The 21514-nt window shown below is 53.3% G+C and overlaps 1 protein-coding gene across 2 annotated transcripts in view; it reads left to right on the top strand.

Annotated features, from left to right (window-relative positions):
* Window positions 1–2477: 2477 nt before the first annotated feature.
* ANKS6 (ankyrin repeat and sterile alpha motif domain containing 6) overlaps window positions 2478–21514 on the top strand; it is a gene marked incomplete at both ends in the record, with an annotated part of 43614 nt that continues 24577 nt past the window's right edge. For both annotated transcript variants that reach the window (XM_080819648.1, XM_080819647.1), the window contains 10 exons: window positions 2478–2839; window positions 7287–7789; window positions 10316–10360; window positions 11038–11242; window positions 12226–12332; window positions 14098–14246; window positions 15324–15522; window positions 16308–16357; window positions 19349–19558; window positions 20685–20838. In XM_080819648.1, the coding sequence (XP_080675774.1) occupies window positions 2478–2839; window positions 7287–7789; window positions 10316–10360; window positions 11038–11242; window positions 12226–12332; window positions 14098–14246; window positions 15324–15522; window positions 16308–16357; window positions 19349–19558; window positions 20685–20838 (1984 nt within the window). The remainder of the gene's footprint in view (window positions 2840–7286; window positions 7790–10315; window positions 10361–11037; window positions 11243–12225; window positions 12333–14097; window positions 14247–15323; window positions 15523–16307; window positions 16358–19348; window positions 19559–20684; window positions 20839–21514) is intronic.

Genomic DNA, 21514 nt, shown 5'->3' with positions numbered 1-21514 from the left:
TGTGGGCCTTCCAACATTGGTTCTCTGGCCCTTGTGGGATCTGTGAGCTACAAAAAGATCCTTGTATTAAATCCCCTTTCTACTGAAATTATCCAGAGGGTTTGTTTCTACAGCATGCAATCAAGAAAGTTGATCAATGCCTATATGTACATATGCATGTCTGTATACGTGTGAAACATCCTTGGAAAGATGAAACAAATGTGAATATTGGTTACGTACAGGGAGTAGGACCAGGAAGTGGGATAAGAGGGAAAGGGGCTTTCACTTTGGCCTTATATCCTTCTATACTGTCGGAATTTATTTTTTACCACACATGTAACTTTTATAATGAAACAGCTAGTTAGTAAAAAGCTGAATAAATAGAATTTTATTTTTATTTATTTTTTGAAAAGATTTTATTTATTTGACAGAGATCACAAGTAGGCAGAGAGGCAGGCAGAGAGAGAGGAGGAAGCAGGTTCCATGCTAAGCAGAGAGCCTGATGCGGGGCTCGATGCCAGGACCCTGGGATCATGACCTGAGATGAAGGCAGAGGCTTTAACCCACTGAGCCACCCAAGCGCCCCTGAATAAATAGAATTCTAAAAGCATGCAATTGTTCAGGATTTTCACAGAAACAAATTTCTTCATTAGACCTTCAAAAGGAAGTCGTCCTCACCTCTGTTGTGAATGGCGCCAAATCTGGAACGGAGTGAGAGTGTACCACCTCACACACTGGACCTATGTGATTAGCTCTAGCCCTGTAACTTGCCTGTTCACTTTTCATGGCTCCCCATTACTCCCAGAATAAATCCCACAGTATTCATCCTGGCATTCATTGGCCCTTGGGAAGCTGAGCCCTGTGCAGTTCTGAGGTTTCTCCTCATCTTTACATTTTGCTTGGACTTTTTCTTCCAGCTCTGCTGGCCCAGATCCTAAGGGTATTACCATCTTCTCTGATCTGCCAATGCTATGATACTTATTCCTTCTTCAGGCCCTCATCAAGTGCTGATCTGAGTTATAATTCTATATATACAAGACATAGCCATTTACGCATCGTGTACTGAGCACCTACTATATCTGGCCTTCTGCGAAGCTTTTGGACCACAGCTCAGAGTCTAGGGAAGCCAATGACTCCATATCAGAATGTTAATGTTATCGCAAGGAGCAGTCAGTGTAAGCAGTTTGCAAACAGGGCTGCCCTTGTTAGAAGCTTCCCCCCGCCCCTCGCCTGGATGGCACTCTCCCCAAATGTCAGCATGGTTCAATGGTCTGTGCCAGTGTCACATTCTCAGGGATACCTGCTCTACCCAACCTATTATAAAATAATACCCCATCCTTTAACCTAAGTACTAGGATTTAGGTTATGTTCTATTTATTGTTTCAATACCACTCGTCGCTAACACCTGTACAAGTTACTTACTTGTGTATTTACAGATTGTCTTTTTCCACTGTAGAGTCCAGGAAAGCAGGGATTTTATTTTGTTCCTGCAGCTTCTCCAGCACCAAGAACAGTGCATGGTTGGCACTCCATAAGTATTTGTTGAAACCAGAGCACAGAAGACCGGGGTCCCAGTCACCTCGCTCCTGCAGGAGAGTCCTGTAACTTAATCTCCCTAAGCTTCAGGTGTCTCCTCTGTAAACTGGGGGTGGTCACTTGAGCCCTCCCTTGTGGCTGACGGGATGCTGCGAGGATCAAACATGGGCCTCAAACTTCAGTATGCACCAGAATCACTGGGAGGGCTTGCTAAAATACAGGTAGCTGGGCCCTACACGCGAATTTCTGATCCGGTAGGACTGGGGTGGGGTCAGGAAATTTGCATTTGTAACACTGTCCCAGATGGTGCCGATTCAAGAATCACTGATGAAAAGAGAGGAGGTACAGGAGGCGCTTGTGGCCTTAATCCCCAGGTAAGGACCGGCTCTGAAGGCCCCGCAAGACGTCCCAGGGGCGGGGTGCAGAGTGGACCCATCCGAGCCTCGCTTCAGCCAACAACTGGGAAGTTGCGGCTGTGTGCCCGGCGCCGGCGGGACAGGGGGCTGCCACGCGCCACAGGCCCGCCGAGACCCGACAGGCCCGGCCCGAGCGGCGGGGAACCGAGACCCGGTGGTTCCGAGCTCGCCGCGTGAGTGGGCTGGAGCAGGCGCTCCGACCTCCGCGCGGGACAGGAAGTCCCCTGAGCCGCCGGGGAGGGCGGTCACCCAGCGCCGCACGGCCAGAGGCGGGCCGGTTAGCCCCAGAGCTTTCCGGAACTCACCGTCCCTCACGCGCGGCGAGAACGCGCGGCCCGGCCTCCAGCGCGTGCCCGGCACACAGTAGGCGCGCCCCCCCGGCGCGCGCCCGGCACACAGTAGGCGTGCGGTCCCGCCCCCTCCTGGCGCGCGCCCAGCACACAGTAGGCACACGGGCGGCGGGCGGAAGGGGGCGCTGGCGCGCGGTATCCGGGGGCGGAGCCGGCGCGGCGGGCCAGACCCAGGGGCGCGGGCCGCCGGGCCGCGATGGGTGAGGGCGGCCTCCCCCCGGCCTTCCAGCTGCTTCTGCGTGCCTGCGACCAGGGCGACACCGAGACGGCGCGGCGGCTGCTCGAGGCGGGGGCGGCGGAGCCGGCGGAACGCAGCGCGGAGCCCGAGGCGGGCGCGGAGCCGGCGAGGGCCGAGGCGGCCGGGCCCGGGGCGGCGGCGGCGGCGGCGGCGGCCGGAGCGCCAGTGCCCGTGGACTGCTCGGACGAGGCGGGCAACACGGCGCTGCAGTTCGCCGCGGCCGGGGGCCACGAGCCGCTGGTGCGCTTCTTGCTGCGCCGTGGCGCCTCGGTCAACAGCCGCAACCACTACGGCTGGAGCGCGCTCATGCAGGCAGCCAGGTGAGGGGCCCGGGATCCCCAGGGGTGGTGTCGGTCCTCCCCGGAGCCAGGCGGGCTCAGGTGGCCGGCCCTGTCTGGCGCCCCTGCAGACGGCCCGGGAGGTAAAGAGTCAAGAACTCGTTCGAGAGAGCTGGAATGGAAAACTTTGAGCAGCTTGGGATACTACAAGAAGTGGGAGCGCTTTCTAACAAAATCAGAATCTTAGAAACAGCGGGCCTTTCGAAACAATCTGAAGATTGAGTAGAATCTTAGAGATTTATCATCCTAGAGGTGTTCATTCACCCTTTCTTGCAACATGAGTTTCCTAAGAACCTACCTACCTACCCATCCAAGCCTGGGCGATGGGGACACTGTGGGAGCCAGGCACAGCCGCACCAGGAGCATCACGCGCCCGTGGGCAGACCAGACAAGAGGTGATGGGGAAAGGGCAGGGAGCTCTGGGGATGGCAGACCCAGTTCGAGGAAGTGGAGGAAGGTTTTTGGTAAGAATGATATATATCTTCAGGTCGAGACTGGGTAAGAATTAACCAGGACAGAAAAAGTGGGAAGGGCGAGATAGGAGGCTCACGCAAATGTTTGAAAGCAAACATGAACATAAGGCGTTGGTGGGACTGCTAGAAGGATGTCAGTGCTAGGAGGGGGCTGGAAGTAGTGGGAGAGGAGCCCCGCCTGGAGAGGAGGCAGATGCTGTGTGGCAAGGCTGAGAAAGATGAGGTATCCTAAGGGCCCTGGGGAGTAATAGAAGGTTCTAGGCAGAGTGAGTGACTGAATCAGATTTATGTTTTGGGAAGATCACTTTCGCTGCAGGGTGAGGACAAATTGGAGGGATGGGCTAGTGTGGGAAAGCTTGGTTCGTAGGCGATTGCAGCAGTCTAGGGAGAGGTGATGGTAGCCTGGACCAGAGCAGAGAGAGCAGTGGAGAGCAACTAGATGTTTGAGATGTTCTCAGGAAGCAGGATGAACGGGATTTGAAGCGCTGGTGGGAGGGAACTCTGATATTCAGTAAAGTCACTCACCCCTGTTGGCCATCATTTTAGGCCGCAGTCACCCCTCAGTTTGATCTCTGGTGGGTGTTTTAGTATCAGAAATGGTTACATTTGGGGCGCCTGGGTGGCTCAGTTGGTTGGGCGTCTCCCTTTGGCTCAGGTCATGATGCCAGCGTCCTGGGATCGAGCCCCACATCCCACTCCCACTCCCCCTGCTTATGTTCCTTCTCACTCTGTCTCTCTGTCAAATAAATAAAATGGTCAAAAAAATGGTTACATTAATGTTTTATCCTATTCTGAAAATGGTAAACTTTTTTGAGCACTTTTTGTGTCAAGCGTGGGTTTCAGTGCTTTAAGTGAAGTAATTCATTTAATCCACAAAAACCTTGGGCTGTGTAAGTACTATTGTCACCCCCATTTTACAGATGAGGAATTGAGGCTCAGAGAGTTAACTTCCCAAGGCCACACAGCTTTTAAGTGGCAGAGCCACATTCACACCCCGGCGGTTGGTTCCAGAGCCTGTGCTCCTGGCCTCTGTTCTAGGCCACCAATCCTGTAACCTGTTTCCTCTTGGTCTTGGCCACAGGGAAGCTCCTCGCCAAATTGGCGAAATGCTAAAGGGACAGGTTGCATGGTGTTTACTTTGGCCCTAACTTCACCCTTGGCCTCTTTACTTTCCTTCTCCTGCCCTTCATTTCTCTGCCTGCCAGAGTGGCCTCTCTGCCCAGTGCTTTGGGTGGTAGGACTTTGTGCCAGGTCTTTAAACACAGGTGTTAATTGCCGAAATTAATTGGTAATCACAGCTGCTGTTCAGAAAGCCCCACGCTTCCCCGTCCTCAGTAATTACCTATTAGAAACATAGCATCCACAAAATTCTCTCAGCCTTCCCTGAATTGTTTTATGTTTTCAGCCTAACTGAATGACCTCTTGGGCTACCCATGGGTTCAGAAAGTATTCCAAGTGTCAGCATTTTGGTTCAAATTCTCTCCTTTTCTTTCTGTCTGATAATGTTTTGTACCAGAAGAGCTGGAGTTTGGGGTTTTAGGGCCTAGGTTCAAGTTTTGCCTCTTATCACTTTCAAAAGGAGAGGCTCTGCTTTCCATTCAGTTCTTCAGTTTCCTCATCTGTGAAATGGGCATTATCAGTTTATTTCAAGGTTTATTGGGGGTGCCTGGGTGGCTCAGTCAGTTAAGCATCTGCCTTTGGCTCAGGTCATGATCCCAGGGTCCTGGGATTGAGCCTCGCGTCAGGCTTCCTGCTGAGCAGGAAGCCTGCTTCTCCCTCTCCCTCTGCCCCTGATTGTGTTCCCTCTCTTGCTGTGTCTCTCTCTGTCAAAATAAAATAAAATAAAATCTTAAAAATAAATATTTCAGGGTTTATTAAGATCAAATGAGATAAAAATGTGACAGTACCTTTTAATCTGCTGTGAGGAGTTATCCTAGGTTTTATTTTACGCTTGATAATGAAATAGTGTGGTTTTTCTAAAAATTCTCTACTTCCATGGAGGATAAATGATTTCTGTGGTCCTTTCCATGGCCCATCTCCAGACCATCCTCTGCTTGGTTATGCCAGTCATTCATTTAGCACCACTACTGAGCCCCACTGTCGGTCAGCCCCCGGTCCTGTCCGCCGAGAGCTCACAGTCTAATAGGCAGACATAACGGTAGAAGGCAGGCTCAGGTGCATCCTAGAGTCGAGGACCAGGGAACTTCAGGTTCCTAAATGAAGGGCACCTGAACTCATGGCGGGAAGATCCCAGAAGCTGCTCAGAGGGGGTGAGCTCTGAGCTAAATCCTGAAGCAGGAAGGTACACTTAGGAGAGACAGACAGGGGAGTACTCTGGGCAGAGAGGCAGGATGGCAAAGGCAAAGTCATGGCAGAAGTAGAACTGGTGAGTACAGGCCAGAGTGGAGGGGATGCCGTGGGGGTTGGGTGGACATGAAGTTGATTTGGTCAAGGTGGACAGGCCTCTTCAGGCAGTGGGAAGCTGGGCCGTGGTCGTCAGCTTGGGGCAATCCCGCCACGGAGGATGGGCAGGAAGGAATACGACTGGAGGTAGGGAGACAGGCTGGGGTTGCAGTTTTCTGCATTTGAGCTTGTGATTTTGATTTGCTCCCTTTCTGCTTTTGGAGAAGAGGAGGGACAGGCCCAGGCCCCCTAGAGCTGGAGGAGCCAGTTCACAAGCTCTCCCTCCAGAGGCTGAGGTGACCCAGTGCCGTTAAGGTTCACGTCTCTGAAGGTATTTTTAAGTTCAGATCAGAGTTTGGCCTTGGCTCTGCCTCCACAGGGAGAAGGGAGGCCCTAGGTTTATAGGAGGTACGAAACTCACTTCCGGAAAGGAGGGGAATGCAACAAGAGAACCAAAACGCTGCCTCGCAGATGCAGACGTTATGCAGGCATTATGGTCTGGTGCTCCCGGCCCCTCTCCCGTAATCCTTTCTGGTTAGTCCAAGGCTCCTTCCAGTTCAGACACTCGCTGCTCAGCCCCAAGTGTGCCAACCAAAACCCTGCAAAACAGATCTTTTCTGCCCTCTGGTGGCTAAAGAAGGCAGAGGTTTTGCTGGGAAGAGGCATCTGTTTTCCTGGTATTGGTGTTGGTTGGTGGTCGCTTGTGTGTCTCCGTGGCCAGCTCCAGCTTCCTGGAGGAGGGCCCCCGCCCAGGCCCAATTCTTAGCTCCTGGCAGCCGGCATTCCTGCCAGCAGGTGGCAGCAGGCTTCTGGTAAGCCCATCTCTGCTGACCAGAGCCGGGCTACTCCTCTTGGCATGGGGTGCCCTGGCTCATCTCGAAGGACCTTCTGTGTGTGTTTGGGGATGGGTAGACATGAGTCAGCCCTGAGCCCTGCCCACGGGAGTCAGCACAGACAGAAGTAGATTGCAAGGCTACAAAGCAAAATAAAATGAACTCTCTGGGATGTGGGAAGCAGCATGGTGTAGGGAAAAAAGTGAGGACATCAGGATTCAGACAGACCTGGGTTCTGACCCTGACACCACTTCTTACCAGTTGGATGACATCAGTACTTAGTGTAACATAAAAGGTCAAATGATCATTAAAATATCTAACACTTATGCAGTGCTCCTTTGGCCCAGCACTGTTCTGAGAGCTGCATATATTCCATATTAATATATACTAACTCGTTGAATCCTTAACAGCCCTTGAAGTAGACACAGCGATATATCCCTGTTTTACAGGTGAGGCAATGAAGGCATGAAGAAGCTGAAGTTCTTTCTCAGGGTCATATAGCTAGTGATTGGCAGAGCTGGATTTGAACCTAGACAGAGCAGTTGTTCACCTGTTTGATGGTGGACCTGCAGGGCCAGCACAGTGCCTGGTGCCAGAAGAAGACCTTTTACTCTAAGTCGTTATTATGACTTTAATAATTAATGACAGGTGAGGATTACATAAGCTGTCTCCGTGTCAGTGCTCCATGTTAGCGTCACTAATTCTCTGTCTTCCTGGCAGATTTGGGCACGTGAGTGTGGCACATCTCCTTTTGGACCATGGGGCTGATGTCAACGCCCAGAACCGGCTAGGGGCCAGTGTGCTCACTGTGGCCTCTCGGGGTGGCCACCTGGGCGTGGTGAAGCTGCTTCTGGAAGCTGGTGCCTTTGTGGACCATCACAACCCCTCCAGCGAGCAGCCGGGGGCAGGGGGCAGCAGGGACGAGCTGTTGGACATCACAGCCCTGATGGCTGCCATCCAGCATGGGCACGAGGCCGTAGTGCGTCTGCTGATGGAGTGGGGTGCGGACCCCAACCGCGTGGCCCGAACTGTGGGCTGGAGCCCGCTGATGCTGTCGGCGCTTATTGGGAGGCTTGGCGTGGCCCAGCAGCTGGTGGAGAAGGGGGCCAACCCTGACCACCTCAGCGTGCTGGAGAAGACTGCCTTCGAGGTTGCACTGGACCGCAAGCATAGGGATCTTGCAGACTACCTGGACCCACTGACCACAGTCAGGCCCAAGACAGGTCAGGCTGCGCTGCCACCAACCCTTCCTTTTCCTGCCATGGCTTCACAGAGGACCCTAAATGGTGTTTAAATGACAAAAGCTGAGGCTTACCCTGGTAAGGGTAAGGGCATGCACAAATCAGAGTCTGGCCTACAGACTCTGTAGTTGCCAGTGGGTCTTAAGTTGTGCTGTGCATAAGAATCAGTTGGAGTGGCTATTATTTGCGGGTTCAAGGGCTACCCTCTGGAGTGATTTGGTATCTGTGGGAAGAGCCTGGAACCCCCATAGCAAGGCCCCTCCTTCCCAACCAGACGATTCTGATGCAGGAGGTTCTGGGATCTTTCTAGAACAGGGGTCAGCAGACTTTTTCTGGAAAGGATCAGACAGTAAATATTTTAGACTTTGTGGGCCAGCCTCTGTCAGAACCACTTAATTCTGCTAGAGAGAAATTGTATGTCAATGAGTGGGTATGGCATGTTCTAGTAAAACACTAATTACCAAAATAAGCTGGGGAGCAGATTTGGCCCAGGACTGTAGTTTACCGACCCCCACTCTAGAACAATGTGCCCTCTGCCCGTGAAGACCTTGGCCTCTGTAGGGGAGACAGGCAAGAAGCAGGAAATAAACATTAAGTATGTAGTATGGTAGGTGGGCAGTACCATGGTGGGGGCGGGAGATGGGGAAGGCTGAGGTTTGGGAGTGGTGGTGATTGGGGCGATGCAGGCTGCCCCTGGTGGGTGGCCTCCTGGAGCAGGTGAGATGGCAGCTGGCTTGCAGGAGCTGAGGGAGTGCTCCAAACAGGCTCTCAGGGAAGAACCTCCAGGTAGGCCAGCAGCAAGGGCAAAAGTGTGTTATTAGTGATAGATTATTAAACAAATAACCATTAGCCTCTAGCTGTTTTTGTGAGATGCCAAGAAATTCACCTGGAAGACCCCCCCCGCCCAGTTCTCTCCCTCCCATTAGCTACAAGAAGGTACCCCCCGACCCCTACTATGGTTGTTCCTGGGCTTGGGCAGGGTCCCCAGTCTGCTCTGCTGCAGATGGCAACACTGGCATCTGGAAGGAGGAGAGGACCATCAGTTGCACAGCTCCCCCAGCCTCCTGGGGTCAGGCTAGAGGGTCAGTGATTGTTTTGTATGTTTTGTATGGAATGGTTGCTTAGCAACCAACACACAGGCCAGATGACACGCTTTTTCCTCAAGGGGTCTTGGCGTGAGAAGGCACCGCCCACAACAAATTAAACTCTTACGCACTTAAAGGAATGTGACATATTTAAAACTGAGATGCAGAATCCTTTCTTAATAGTATTGCACTAGCAGAATTAGACACTCGGTCCCATGGCCCTGTCCGTACACCTCTGTGAGAAGCTTGGAGTTACGGAATACCCTTTCCAGGGTGGGTGCCAGTCACTGGTCAAGAGAACAAAAATTGCTGCTTGGATTTCTGGAGCATTTCCCATTTCCATTCTTGATCTCTGAAATCACCACATCATCCCCATGTTAACATGTTATCCCCCTGTTGCTGGTGAGGAGAGTGATCATTCTGGAAACACACACTCACTTTCCAGCACACTCACTTCAAACTTGGTGATCCCTGCACCGGGCTGCAGCTTCCTCCCAGCTGCTTGAGGGGGCTGACCTGGCCCAGAGAGTTAGCCCAGAGCCACAGGTTCCCCTCGCAGCTCTCACACCCCTCACAGTTCCCCTTCCACGAACTCTGTCTCTGGAGTTCGTGGAAGATTGCCAGAAGTCTTGCATTCAGCCACCTACGGGGGTGCTGGTGCTGAGGATGTCTGCTTTCTAACAGTAGCACAGTACCTACCCGCTCAGGCTCTCAGGCTCGGAGGAAGGTGACCAATGGGGAGGGGCCAGCATGGGGTGGGTACAACAAGGCCCAGGTTTGGGGCTAGGCGTGGCCTCCCATACCAGCTGGGCTGCAGAGACCAAGGTAAAAACATCAGGGTGTCTGCAGGGGGCCACATCTGCAAGGCTGGGGCAGACTCAGAGTTGTTCGGACTGCTTCTTATTTGGGAAGGAAAACAAAAGTGAGCATTGGGCTCTTCTGGTGGCCACATCCATGACCTCCCCCTGGGCTCAGCTGCTTAGCGTCTCCATTCTCTCCTTTGGGATTATCTCAGGGTTGTACCTTTAGTTTTTAGTAGAGAAGAATCGCTTTTTTAAAAAAATGTCTTTTCATAGGAATCCAGATTTTTCCAAGACCATACTTTCCTATTACAGCTAAGAGAGGACATCCCAAAGTTTGGAATGCCGCAAAATGATTGCTTTATGGGTGTGGGATCAGGAAATGTTCTGCTTCTTCAGGTTTTGTTGGCCTGATGACTACCCAAGTTCTGTCTTGGGGGAATCTACAGACACTCTCTAACTCTTCCAGAAGGGCTGCCGGGTTCATCTGTTACATGGGTCTCTGATCAGATTGCTTGGGAAACCAGATCACTTTTAAAGCTAGGCTGTATTGTTACATGTGGGTGACTTTTCTATTCTATTAAATCTTCTGTGGTTAACTTTAAAAATCTTTGTTTACCTAGATGAGGAGAAAAGGCGGCCTGATATTTTCCATGCATTGAAAATGGGTAAGCACTTTAGGAAATCTTTTTGGAGATTTATGGATATAGGGACATTCTCCCAACCCAGTATTTGTAATCCATTTCAAGGCCACCCAGAGTGTTTGAGAAAGAAACAGGCATTTTGTTATTTCCTGACTCGGTGGTTTCACACAGGGTGGTTCAGCCCCTGGAGACTGGTAGTCATTATGATGCTTTATACACAAATTCCAGACTGCTCTCCCAGCTCCCCACCCCCACCCCCCTGCCAAACCCTGTGGCTATGTTCTGGCTTTTCCCTACCTCTGAAATGCTTCACGACCTACCTACCCACTCCACTCTCATTGTGATGAAGCCAAAAATCTCTCCTGTTGTAGACCCCACCTCCAGGAAGCCTCCCTGATCCTCACTCCCCAGGGAGATCTGAGCTCTGTGCAACAGAATGCCCTTCATGTTCCTTCATCTGTTCTCTTGGGATATCAATAATACTTCTCTCTTTTAGAAGAACTAATTTTGTGCTTGCCTCTGACCCTTACCGAGAGATTTGAGGATGGGGGCTCCCTCTTCCTCACCTTTGTCGCCCCTCTGATGCCCAGCAGCCCAGTGCAGAGGCAGGCTGAGCACCTGTTTGTTACCAAAACCTGCTGGATAAGTCATCCGGCAGCCCCCTGCCTGCAGACCACCAGATCTCCCTCTTCTGTTTGCAGGAAACTTCCAGCTGGTCAAAGAGATTGCAGACGAAGACCCCAACTATGTGAATCTGGTCAACGGGGATGGGGCCACCCCGCTGATGCTGGCAGCGGTCATGGGGCAGCTGCCTCTGGTGCAGCTGCTAGTGGAGAGGCATGCCGACGTTGACAAGCAGGACAGCGTGCATGGCTGGACGGCCCTCATGCAGGCCACCTACCACGGGTCAGTGCCAGCTCTGCTCCTTCCGTGGGAGGCTGATGATACCCTGAGCTCAGATAGGGTTCTTGAAGGGGTTTTCTGGTCCCGAGAAACTACAGATGAACTCAAGGGCTGGGAAGACCTTGAGGCACACACACACAAAAATCAAAGTGGTGCAGGCTCATTCTATCCTGCGTTCCTATTCTGTGTCCTGATGCCGGTGACCTTATCACAGAATTCACCAGTGTCCATAAAAACTTTGCAGCAGGAACATTTTATGCAGGCAGATAAGTGTCTCTATCTCTAGTATATTTCAGTGGAACAGTGGTCGGTTGGTTTGGAGTGTTCACACTGCTGTCCTTAAGTTTGTGTCCCACTGGAAATGAACATCAGCCATTCATACCGTTGGCTTCTCGGCAACCGGCAGTGAATCTTGTCCTCACCCTCTCCTTCTGAATAGGCACCGCCGTTGACTGGTGCTTCTGAATCCCTTCACCTCCTGTCCTCCCTCTCCCAGGTAGGCTGGCCCAGAGGCCAGGAGCTGCAGACCTTCTTACAGTGGCTCGGTGGTCTGATTCCAAATAAACGGCCCTTCCTTCCTTGTTTCAGGTGATCACAGCACTCTTCTGTGTCATCTCAAAGCAGTTTGTTTTGCTATTTGGTCAGCCTCGGGCTTCTGCATCAGACACCTTGGCCTATGTGGGGCTTCTACAGCATGGGGTCCTGATTTGGGGCAGGAGGAGTGGGGAATCAATGTGTGGGTGTGTTGGCCACGTAGTTTTCCTTCTGTTTGTGGAAGGAACACCTAGGCTTTGGGTTCCATCACATTCGGGTCTGACCAGCCCATGGCGTAGGGAAGGAGGAGTGTGAGACCCTTGGCAGCTTTCCACGCCCTTCTTTCAGGCTCTGGGATGGGGCACTGCAGTTAATACCGTCAGCTTGCCCAGGAGCAAAGCCAGGCTTTCGCTTTCAGTGCCTCTAACTCTGGCTTTTTCTTTCCTCCCCAGGAATAAGGAAATTGTCAAATATCTGCTAAACCAAGGGGCTGATGTCACTCTTCGTGCAAAAAACGGGTACACGGCCTTTGACCTAGTGATGCTGCTGAGTGATCCTGGTGGGTTGTTTCTGGAAAAGGGTTGTAAACCTGCACAGCCTTTCTCTGGCTAGGAATGGAGAGAGTCACCTTTGTTTTCAGCCCTTGCTTACTTATGGGGGAAGTCACTCTTAAGCCCCCAGGGGCTCACCACAGGTCCTCAGACAAGTGGCTTCCTTCCTCAGCAAAGGCTGGGCTGGCACCAGGTAGACCTCTGGGCTTCTCCAGCACCGGCCTTCAGGGAGTCTCCTAGGAGGGAAGGCCAGCGAGACACGAATCTGCCTCAGTGGGCCACACAAGCCCCAGAATGGTACCAGGGCTTTGGAGTCAGAAACCCTGACTCTGGGGGAAACAGAAAGGCCCCTTTGACAAGGAGAAGCAGACATGGAGCCGTGGCCCCCTCTGCTGAATTGTGTAGGTAGAGGCTGCTGGGTCAAGGGCACTCTGATGGCAGTGTCGCCATCCATGCTCCCATGTTTCTTGGTCCCCGCAGGCATCTGCTGCTCCCCTTGGGCCCTCCCCAACTGTGACAGGCCCTCCTCTCAGACCTGAGGCATCCAGTCAGGCAACTCAGGGATCAGAGTCTGTCTGTCTGTCCTGTCTCCTGTTGCCCTGGAGTTTCAGTCCAGGGAGGGAGAGAGGCTGGGAGGCCCTTCTGACCCACGGACTTTGAGCTGTGAGCCAGATCCCAACCTGCTGGCCTTGGGAGAGGTCTTTACCTCCATAGTCCCAAGTGGAGTTGCTTCTGCCGCCTCTCTGGGCTATGGGGTGGCAGGCTGAAGCGCCCTACCTCGTCGCTGGCATTGTCCCTACCGCAGACCCCACGTGCCTACCTGGTTCCATTTCATCCTCGCAGAGCGTGTGAGGGGAAGCAGAGCTGCATGTCCCCTTGTGGAGGGGAGGTGACCAGGGCCAAGAGAGATAACTTGACCTAGCTGGCGAGTTGGGGTCCTCTGCCCAAGTGCAGTAAGCTCGCTCCGCCTCATCAGACCCTCCTGGTGTGCCAAGAGTTTGTGTCCTTCGAACTCATCCCCTGCATCACGCACCTTTTTCTCGTACAAACTCGTGTTTCGCTGTGTCTCTTCTCCCTTGGCCTCTGCTCGCTTCCCCACCCTCTTGTGCACTAAGACAGTCTCTCACTAGTCAATTTTTTTTCCTAGTGAGTTTTTTTAAACAAACTTTTTGCCTGAACTTTTCAAAGAAACACATGCTTATTATTGAACACTTGGAGAGAAAAAAAAGAAACAGTTATCAAGAGGAAAACACTGTTAATAGTGTGTAGAGTTTTCTTGTCAATTTCACTTATTGCGTTGTTGTTTTGTTTTGGTAACCCAGGTAATAATAACAATACCTGACCTCTCTTAAGCACTTACCTTAGGCAGGAATTCCCTTGAATCCTCCACATGCCTTCACATGGTGCCTACTGGCAGCCCTTTCCAGAGACCCAGAGACTCAGTCACCTGCCGTTGCACAGCCGGGGAGGGGCAGAGGCAGAACCGAAGCCCCCACCGTCGGCTGCAGAGTCTGTCCTCTTAAACCATGCTGCCCGTCAGTCTTTCTGTGGGGAGAGGACTCCTGGTTTTTCCTTCTGGTGAAGTGGCTTGAGCCCTGCCAGCCTGTTTGCCGCCTTCTGGTGGCTAGATGGAGGGGGCCGGGCCTCGCTCCCGGAGTGACCAGACGCTGGAGCCATGGAGTTGAGTTCTGAGGCCAAGCGGGGTCTCCTTGAGCCCCCTCCCCTCCCCAACGGACGTATTTGCAGGTAAAGCGCTGCCTTTTGTGTCCATAGACACGGAACTTGTTCGACTGCTGGCATCTGTCTGCATGCAGGTGACTAAAGAAAAAGGCCGGCCCAGCCACCCACCGCCTCCACCCCACTCGAAGGCCCGACAGCCCTGGAGTGTCCCAGTGCTGCCCGATGACAAAGGCGGGCTTAAGGTTGGCTTTTTCCTGTCCTCAAGGGCTAGAGAGAGAGCTAGGCTGACAGGCTGCAGGATGCCTGCCGCTTCCTGCTGACGCCGGGCTGGTTTCGGCTAGGGTGAGGGTGGCCCAGCAGGAGCGGGAAGTAAACTGGGGGTGAGCAGTGAACATGGCGGGCATGGGGGGGATCCAAATGCCTCTCCTCCCAGGCCATGTGTGTGCAGCGTCTGTGTCTGCACATGGGATGCTGCTGCTGGTGCTGTTCTCTGGTCTCCCTGCTGCCCACAGGCCTGCATCCCTGGCTTTCTGGAAATTCCAGAATGACCTCCAGTTGCTCATTTCTAACTGCAAGCAGAGTATTTTTCTTTGAATTTCTTGTGTTCCCCATCTTCTCTACTTGCCTGAAATCCACCTTCCCTCTCTGCCATCCTGTCTGGGCTTCTGGCACCTCCCTGATCTGCATGCTCGGCCCCTGTTCCTGCATCGCTCACGCAAGCCCCGGGTCTTCCTCTTGCTGTCATTCGCGGAGGTCCCCGCAGCCCCGTCCTCACTGCCGTCTCCCTCAGCCGGGCCCTCCTGGCCTCCCCTCCCGCTGTGTCCCAGGGTTATGGGACACCCTGGGGGGTGGTACCGGTCCCCTCTCTCGGCGGGGGGACATCAGCTGCTAGAGCAGGTGCCCCAAGCCTTGCTGTGGATGCCCGACACCTCTCACACTCACGGGAATCAGGGGAGGAGTTTGCACGGTGACTGATGTTACAGGGTTTGGGATTGCCTCTTGTCCATCTGTCTGTCTCTGACTCACTGTAAGACTCCGAGCAAGTGGGCACGCCATCTGGGTCTCCAATTCTCGATCTGTGTGAGGCAGAGATTGGTGAGATGAGGGATGGCAGGGTCCCCCATCAGAGGTGGGCCCCGAAGGGCTGAGTCAGAAAGGATTTAGAAAGAATCGTGGCTTTGTGGGAGAGGGTGCGGTGGTTGTTTGGGAGAACTTGTCATGCGCCCGGGGAGCAGAGGGGAAGCCTGTGTAAAGTGTAGTCACCACCCCCAGGCTGGGTGTTCCTGGAGCATGACCTCTGCTCTGCATTTCCTTGGCAGTCCTGGTGGAACCGAATGTCCAATCGGTTCCGGAAGCTCAAACTGACGCAGACCCTGCCCCGCGGGCTCTCCAGCAACCACCCTTTGCCTTTCTGTGATGAGCCAGAGTTGGCACTGGACTCCACGATGCGGGCGGCCCCCCAGGATAAGCTAAGCCGTCTGGGGCTTCAGGCTGTCACCCCTACCATGAAAGAGAACGGTAAGAAAACACTGCATGTGCTGTAGAATTCTCAGAATGGTGAGACCCAAATTCTCTGCCCTTTGTCCTATCTCCTGGGCTGATGTCAGAGGAGAGATGCTTATTGGGATGTGACACAGGAGCAGAGTGGCTGGTCTGGGGAAGGACTGAGAGGCAGAACACCAGTGCAGTCAGCGTGGTAGACTGGGGATGGTGGTGGTGAGAGTCCCTGGCCTCAGTCCCACACACCCTGCTGAGGGACGAGAGGCCAGGCCCTGCCTGTTTCTTGCCTCTGATAGGCGCTTTTCCCACCTGTCCAGGATGATTGGTCTCTGGCACTGGAAGGTTTTAAAATAGAATGAGTTATCTGGTGGGTGTTTGTGGGGTAGGTAATGGGCTTCCCACCGCTGGAGATGTTCAATAGATTGGATGACTTTGCCAGGGGATCAAAGGAGAGTCCCACACTGATCGGACAATTGATTAAATCACATCCCTTCTACCAGACTCCCAGCCCCTAGACGAGCTCCTTCAGCAGCTCTGTTTGAGACAGACTATTGAGCTGGGCCCTCCACTGTCTGACCCGCATGGCAGTGGTTTATGGAAAAGCTGAAAACATGCTTTGAGAGATACCTTTTAAATATTTTCCTTCTGTTCAGATATTGAATACCAATTATTATTAAATATTAAATCACTCAGGAGAGTTGGTTTTCCAGGATGAATGCTGACCTTTTCACTCCTCCTCATGCCGTGAACTTGTTTGGAGTTGGAGTGGGGATCAATTCAGGAAATTTCCATTTGTCTCGCAGGTCCTGGGAGCACAAGAGGAGACAAAGAAGATGTGTTATTGACCACCATGGTGAGTGTGGGGCTTTTCTAAAAGCATTTCAGGTCTCTACCAGTCATGAGTTGATTGATTTACAAGGCTGGATATAGACTTGTGTCTGTCTTTGTGGTGGTCACAGATGGGGTTGATATGAAAATGTGTGACCCTAGTCACAGCTCTGGCACTGAGGGGGGGAACAGATGCCAGCCAGAAGCCATGGGTAAGGCTGCACTGGTGCTCAGCGGCCAGACATCAGCCCTCATGGCATTTGCAGGGAGGCAGCACTAAGGACAGGGCTTTGAACGGTAGGACTTAATGGGGGACATTGGACTCACTATTTTGGTTGTGGGGAGTCAGGGGGAGAGAACATTGGACTCACTATTTTGGTTGTGGGGAGTCAGGGGGAGAGGAGTCACGGAGGAGGCTGTGTTTCCAGCCTGAGAGGCCTCTGTCTCTTCATCTGTGAACTAGAGATGGGTCAGGATTCGGTTCAGCGATGAGTACCAGAAAGTCCTCAAATGACAATGGCACAGACGAGATAGCAGCTTATTTTTCTCAAGTGCAGCTCAGGACTGGTACGTTGACCCATGGAATTAGGGACATGCTTCCTTCTACCCATACGTGGCTTCTGTTACCTAGACGGCTGCCAGAGCTGTGGCCATTCGAGCCAGCAGGAGAGATGAGGGGAGAAACAAGCGGCTGCAGGCACATACCACGTGTCTTTAAAGTTTCCTGGGAACCCACATACCACTTCCACTTATGTCAGGTCGGCCAACATGCAGTCACGTGGGAGTCACTGCACAGGAGGCTGGGAAATGCAGTCTCTGTTCCAGTGGCTGTGTCTCATCATAGTGTCAGGGGTGTCTACTGAGGAAGATGTGGAAGACGGGTACTGGGGGACAGCTGGCAGTCTCTGACTTAAGGGACGCTATCCCTCATGGTTGTTCGTTTGAATAAGTTTATCCTCAGGAAGTTCTTAGCATAGCACCTGGCCCAGAAGGAGCTCACAGTTACCTGCTGTGTGACCTTGGACTTGTGACTTCCCCTCTCTGGACCTCATGTGCTCCTGTTTGAAATGAGAGCCTCCTGGTTGGGGTTGAACTGAAGTCCATTTAGCTCTAAGGCTCTAGTCTGGAGGCTGACCAGGAGAGGGCAGTATTGGAGAGGAGAAGGGAGCAGAAGCTGCCTCAGGGACCCGTGGCACCTGGAGCCAGTGCTGAGGGATCTGCTCTTTTGGCCCTGCCCTGCTGTGCAATAGGTATGAATCCCTGTCTCTAGACCAGTTTACCAAGGTGGGCACTTGTGCTGCCGGACACTTGCTAATCTCATTAAACAGCAGCAGTTTCTTTTGTATGAGAAGGGCTGTTGCCAAGATTTTGGAAGATGCAGTCGAGTATAAAGAAGAAACATAAAATCACCTTTGATGACACATAGGATCATGACAACATTTTGTGCTTTGTATCTTTTGAGTATTTTTCTAGCCGTATTTTAGCCTCTACGAGTGTATCGCTTCCCTATATGACAGCGGCAAATACGTCTCACAGCTCTTACTAAGGGCCGGCCACCATTAGGAGCACTTAATATATGTTCGCCCATTCAGCCTCCCCAGCACCCCTATGAGGTCGGCACTGTTCTCTTCCCTGTTCTGTGCTGAGCCTGACCTAACAGTTCGTCTGACCGTCTGTCACATGCCATTAAACACTCGTTAGCCACATCACGTCGAGTAGCCGCGTGATACGACGTTCGTCATGGGACTGTGCCTCATAGACCAGTGAGAGCTCACCTGTTGGACTTTGGGGTTTTAGTTGTTGTTTTCACAGATCTGATGAATACTCTTATGCCTCAGTTTCCCCTGCTTGCCTGACTGTTTCCTTGGGGGTAAATCTCTAGAGAAAGGATTTCTGGGTCAGTGGTCAGTGGGCATTGTCATTGCCTTCCAGAAAGTTTGCAACAGTTTAGACTCTGACCTCAAGGAGTGAAAATGACTGTCAGGGGGTGAGGGTATTGCAGCCGGGTGCATCCCTAGTCTGCTTCTAGTCCGACCCTCATTGCTGGCTGAGGTTCCTGAGGTCCTGACGGGACAGCCCTGTTCACAGACTCTCAGAAGAGCTCGGGGCAGCCAGGGTGGGACCCAGGTTGCCCAGCCGCCATCTGCTGTGGCGCGTCCCCATCTCTCCTCCTCGTGCCTGGTGGAAGGCACCGGCATGCTGGGCTGCCCCTGGGCAGATGGAGGATGGCCAGGGAGCCCTGCTGAGTGGGCGTTTGCAGCCGTCCTTGTGGAGATGCACGCGTGCCCGGCTCCTGAGGCAGGTTTAGCTGTGGGATGCCCTTCCCTGCAAAGCGCCATCTGGCTCCAAGTCCACTGTCTTTTCTTAATTAAAGTTAGTGTGGACTGTGCGAATGCTTTTCCTTGACAATCCACCAGTCATCGTTGTATGGATTTTATACTAACCCTAAATCACATTTTCAAAATATAAAATTACAGTTAAAAATGTCAGCAGTGGGAGGTGTGGCTGGAGTAGGAAGGGTGTGGTGGGATGGGGAAGGGAGTCTTTGCTGGGCTCACAGAGAGCCAGTCTGGGCCTCGCAGTCCCCCCTGCCGTGCCCTGCCCCTTCCTCCTGAGACCCCCAGCTCTGCAAGCCCGTCCTGCCCCTCTGGCTGCCGGGCCCTGCTGCATTCTGCTCCCTGGACCTGCGGTACCCTTTTCCCCAACCCCTCAGGGGTTCCTGTCACAGCACACTCAGCATCCCTTGCCCCCACCCCCATCTCCCCATCCCCTCTGTCTCCATTCTAGCTGCTATCATGGACACAAAAGAAGCTGGGGACTGGAGCAGAGTAAAGGAGGGTGTTGCTTGGTTGCTGGGAGGCGAGCAGAGGATACCACGTGGGTTTCTGGCAGGGTGTGTGTTGGGAGGGGTGAGGGGGTAAATGCAGGTGCCATTCTCTGAGAAGCAGGAGAAACCTAGAGAGTTCCATGAAGAGCCCCACTGGGGCTTGTCTAACCCACAGCCTATCTTTTTCAGCTTCGCAATGGAGCCCCCTTCCCCAGACTCCCGAGTGACAAGCTGAAGGCAGTCATCCCCCCTTTCTTACCCCCTTCCAGTTTTGAGCTGTGGAGCTCCGATCGGTCCCGGACATGTCACAGTGGGAAGGCAGAGCCCGTGAAGACTGTGCTGCCCCAGAGAGCTGGCAGGGGTGCCCCCGTGGGCATGGCTGGTGGGAGCACCGATGCTGTAAGTCACCGGTGGATGAGCTTTGACATTCACTCACTGCTCCCTGAAGTTGGGTTGTGCTGTGGGCAGAAGGGACCTCTGACCTGCTAATCCAGCAAGGTCGAAGGTTTTGTTTTCTTTTAAATGAGTGTTACCCTTTTGTCTCATGAATCATACAAAGGGACTTACTTTATAAACAGATTAAAATGTGGTGTGAAGGGAATGAAAGTTGGGGGGCCCCCTCTTCTCTGCCTTTTCTCTGGAGCCCCGGAGTTCCGTAGAGCACAGCCTGAAGACCTGATCTAATCCAACCTTCCCTTTAATAGATGAGGAGGCTGGGACCTGGAGAGGGCAAGTAACCGGCCGTAGAGCACCCAGTCCTGTGGCCTAGGCCAGGAAGGGGAGTTAGGTTCTTGGTTTCAAACCAACTTCCACATGATGTCATTGTTCAGGTCCATGATCAGGAGCAAACACTAGGAGGCAACTGTGTGCACTGCTGGTGTTTTCTTACTCATGAGGAGTGTGACGTCTAGCTTTTTTGCCCATGGTGGCTTGTGACTCTGTGGGCCTTGGTGTGTCTCTAATGTCTGAGGCAGTCCCTCTCCTGAGGAGATTATCCCTTGTGTGTAGGCACCGCACCATAGACTCAGTAAATGGCAGACCAAGAGTGAGGATTTAGGACCCTGTGCTGTCATTGTGTTGAGTGACTAAAAGAACTGAGAACCCCCATCTCTCTGTAAAATGGGGTGACCCTTGCTCACAGCTGCCTCCTGGGGCTATTGCAACAGCAAGTCTCTAGCGGGAGAGTGAGAGCCTGGCCCCTGGAGGTGCTCGAAATGGGCAGGGCCAACTGGCATCTAGTCTGCGCTGTGGGGGGAGGGGGTTGAGTGATGCTGAAAGTGGGATGATTCGGGGACTGACGTCACAGGGGCTCAGCCTGAACTGGTGGTCTGGTTGTCAGTGGCTAGAGGTAAACTTGCCTCTCAGGGGATGCCTGGTGGGCTGAGCACTGGTTGGCAAGGGTGTCCTGGGTGCAGGCGTCAGCTAGGGTGAGCCAGGGGAATCCAGGTCCCTCCCTGCTGTGATCGTGTGTGCCCAGAGGAGGGAGCAACAGACCCTAACCATAGCACCCACCTTATTCTTGCAGACTCCTGTCAGGCCCGTTAAATTTCCATCTCTCTCCAGGAGCCCCACCTCTCCCGCCAATTCTGGAAACTTCAACCACTCACCTCATTCCTCAGGCGGCTCCAGCGGGGTAGGGGGCTCGAGCAGGCATGGCGGGGAGCTGCATAACCGCTCAGGTGGGTACCAGGCAGGGCCACCCAGGGGAGGCAGGAGGGTCTCGTGGGGCTGCGGGTGTGGGCGGCCCCATGCGCTTGCTCCGTGGATGGTCCCAGGAACAACTGCCCACACCCTGTCTTCCTCCCTGATGTGGCTCAGAGTCTCCAGTGAATTCACAGCACTGCCCTTTGTCTTCCAGAATGGCACTTTCATACATGCACAAATATTCACAGCCGCACGCAGCACCTGGCTGCCACCTTCCCGACGTCGGTGATCGGTGCTCTCCCTCAGATCCTCTCTAGCCCTGGGTGTTATCCCCTTCCCCTTTCCTCTCATAATCAAGCTTGCTAGTGGGTTTGGGGCAACTGGGAGAGGGAACATCGTAAGTCCACTCTGAGTATTGCGGTGAGGAAGTTATTGACACAGCTCTGGAAGGCGGGGGGTCGGAGGGCACACACTAGCACAGGGGCTGCCGTGGGCGGCTGGGCCGGGCGTCTGTACCCGAGGGAGGCCGCTCCAGCTGGCCGTGGCCCAGGGAAAGCGAGGACAAGCTGATCGTACCCGCACTGCCTCCTTCAACACCTCTCACCGTGAGGCCTTCAGAGCATGGTGGCCGCCCCTGGGTCCTCGCCGCCTTTGGTTTTCATGCACAGTCCTCTTGGGGTCAGCCCGGGCCCGCAGACATATGGGGTCAAG

Source organism: Martes martes, assembly GCF_963455335.1.
Source record: "Martes martes genome assembly, chromosome: 12".
In the NCBI taxonomy this organism is placed as follows: Eukaryota; Metazoa; Chordata; class Mammalia; order Carnivora; family Mustelidae; genus Martes; species Martes martes.
The sequence above is the reverse complement of the archived record's forward strand: the minus strand, read 5'-3'. Positions and strand labels throughout refer to the sequence as shown.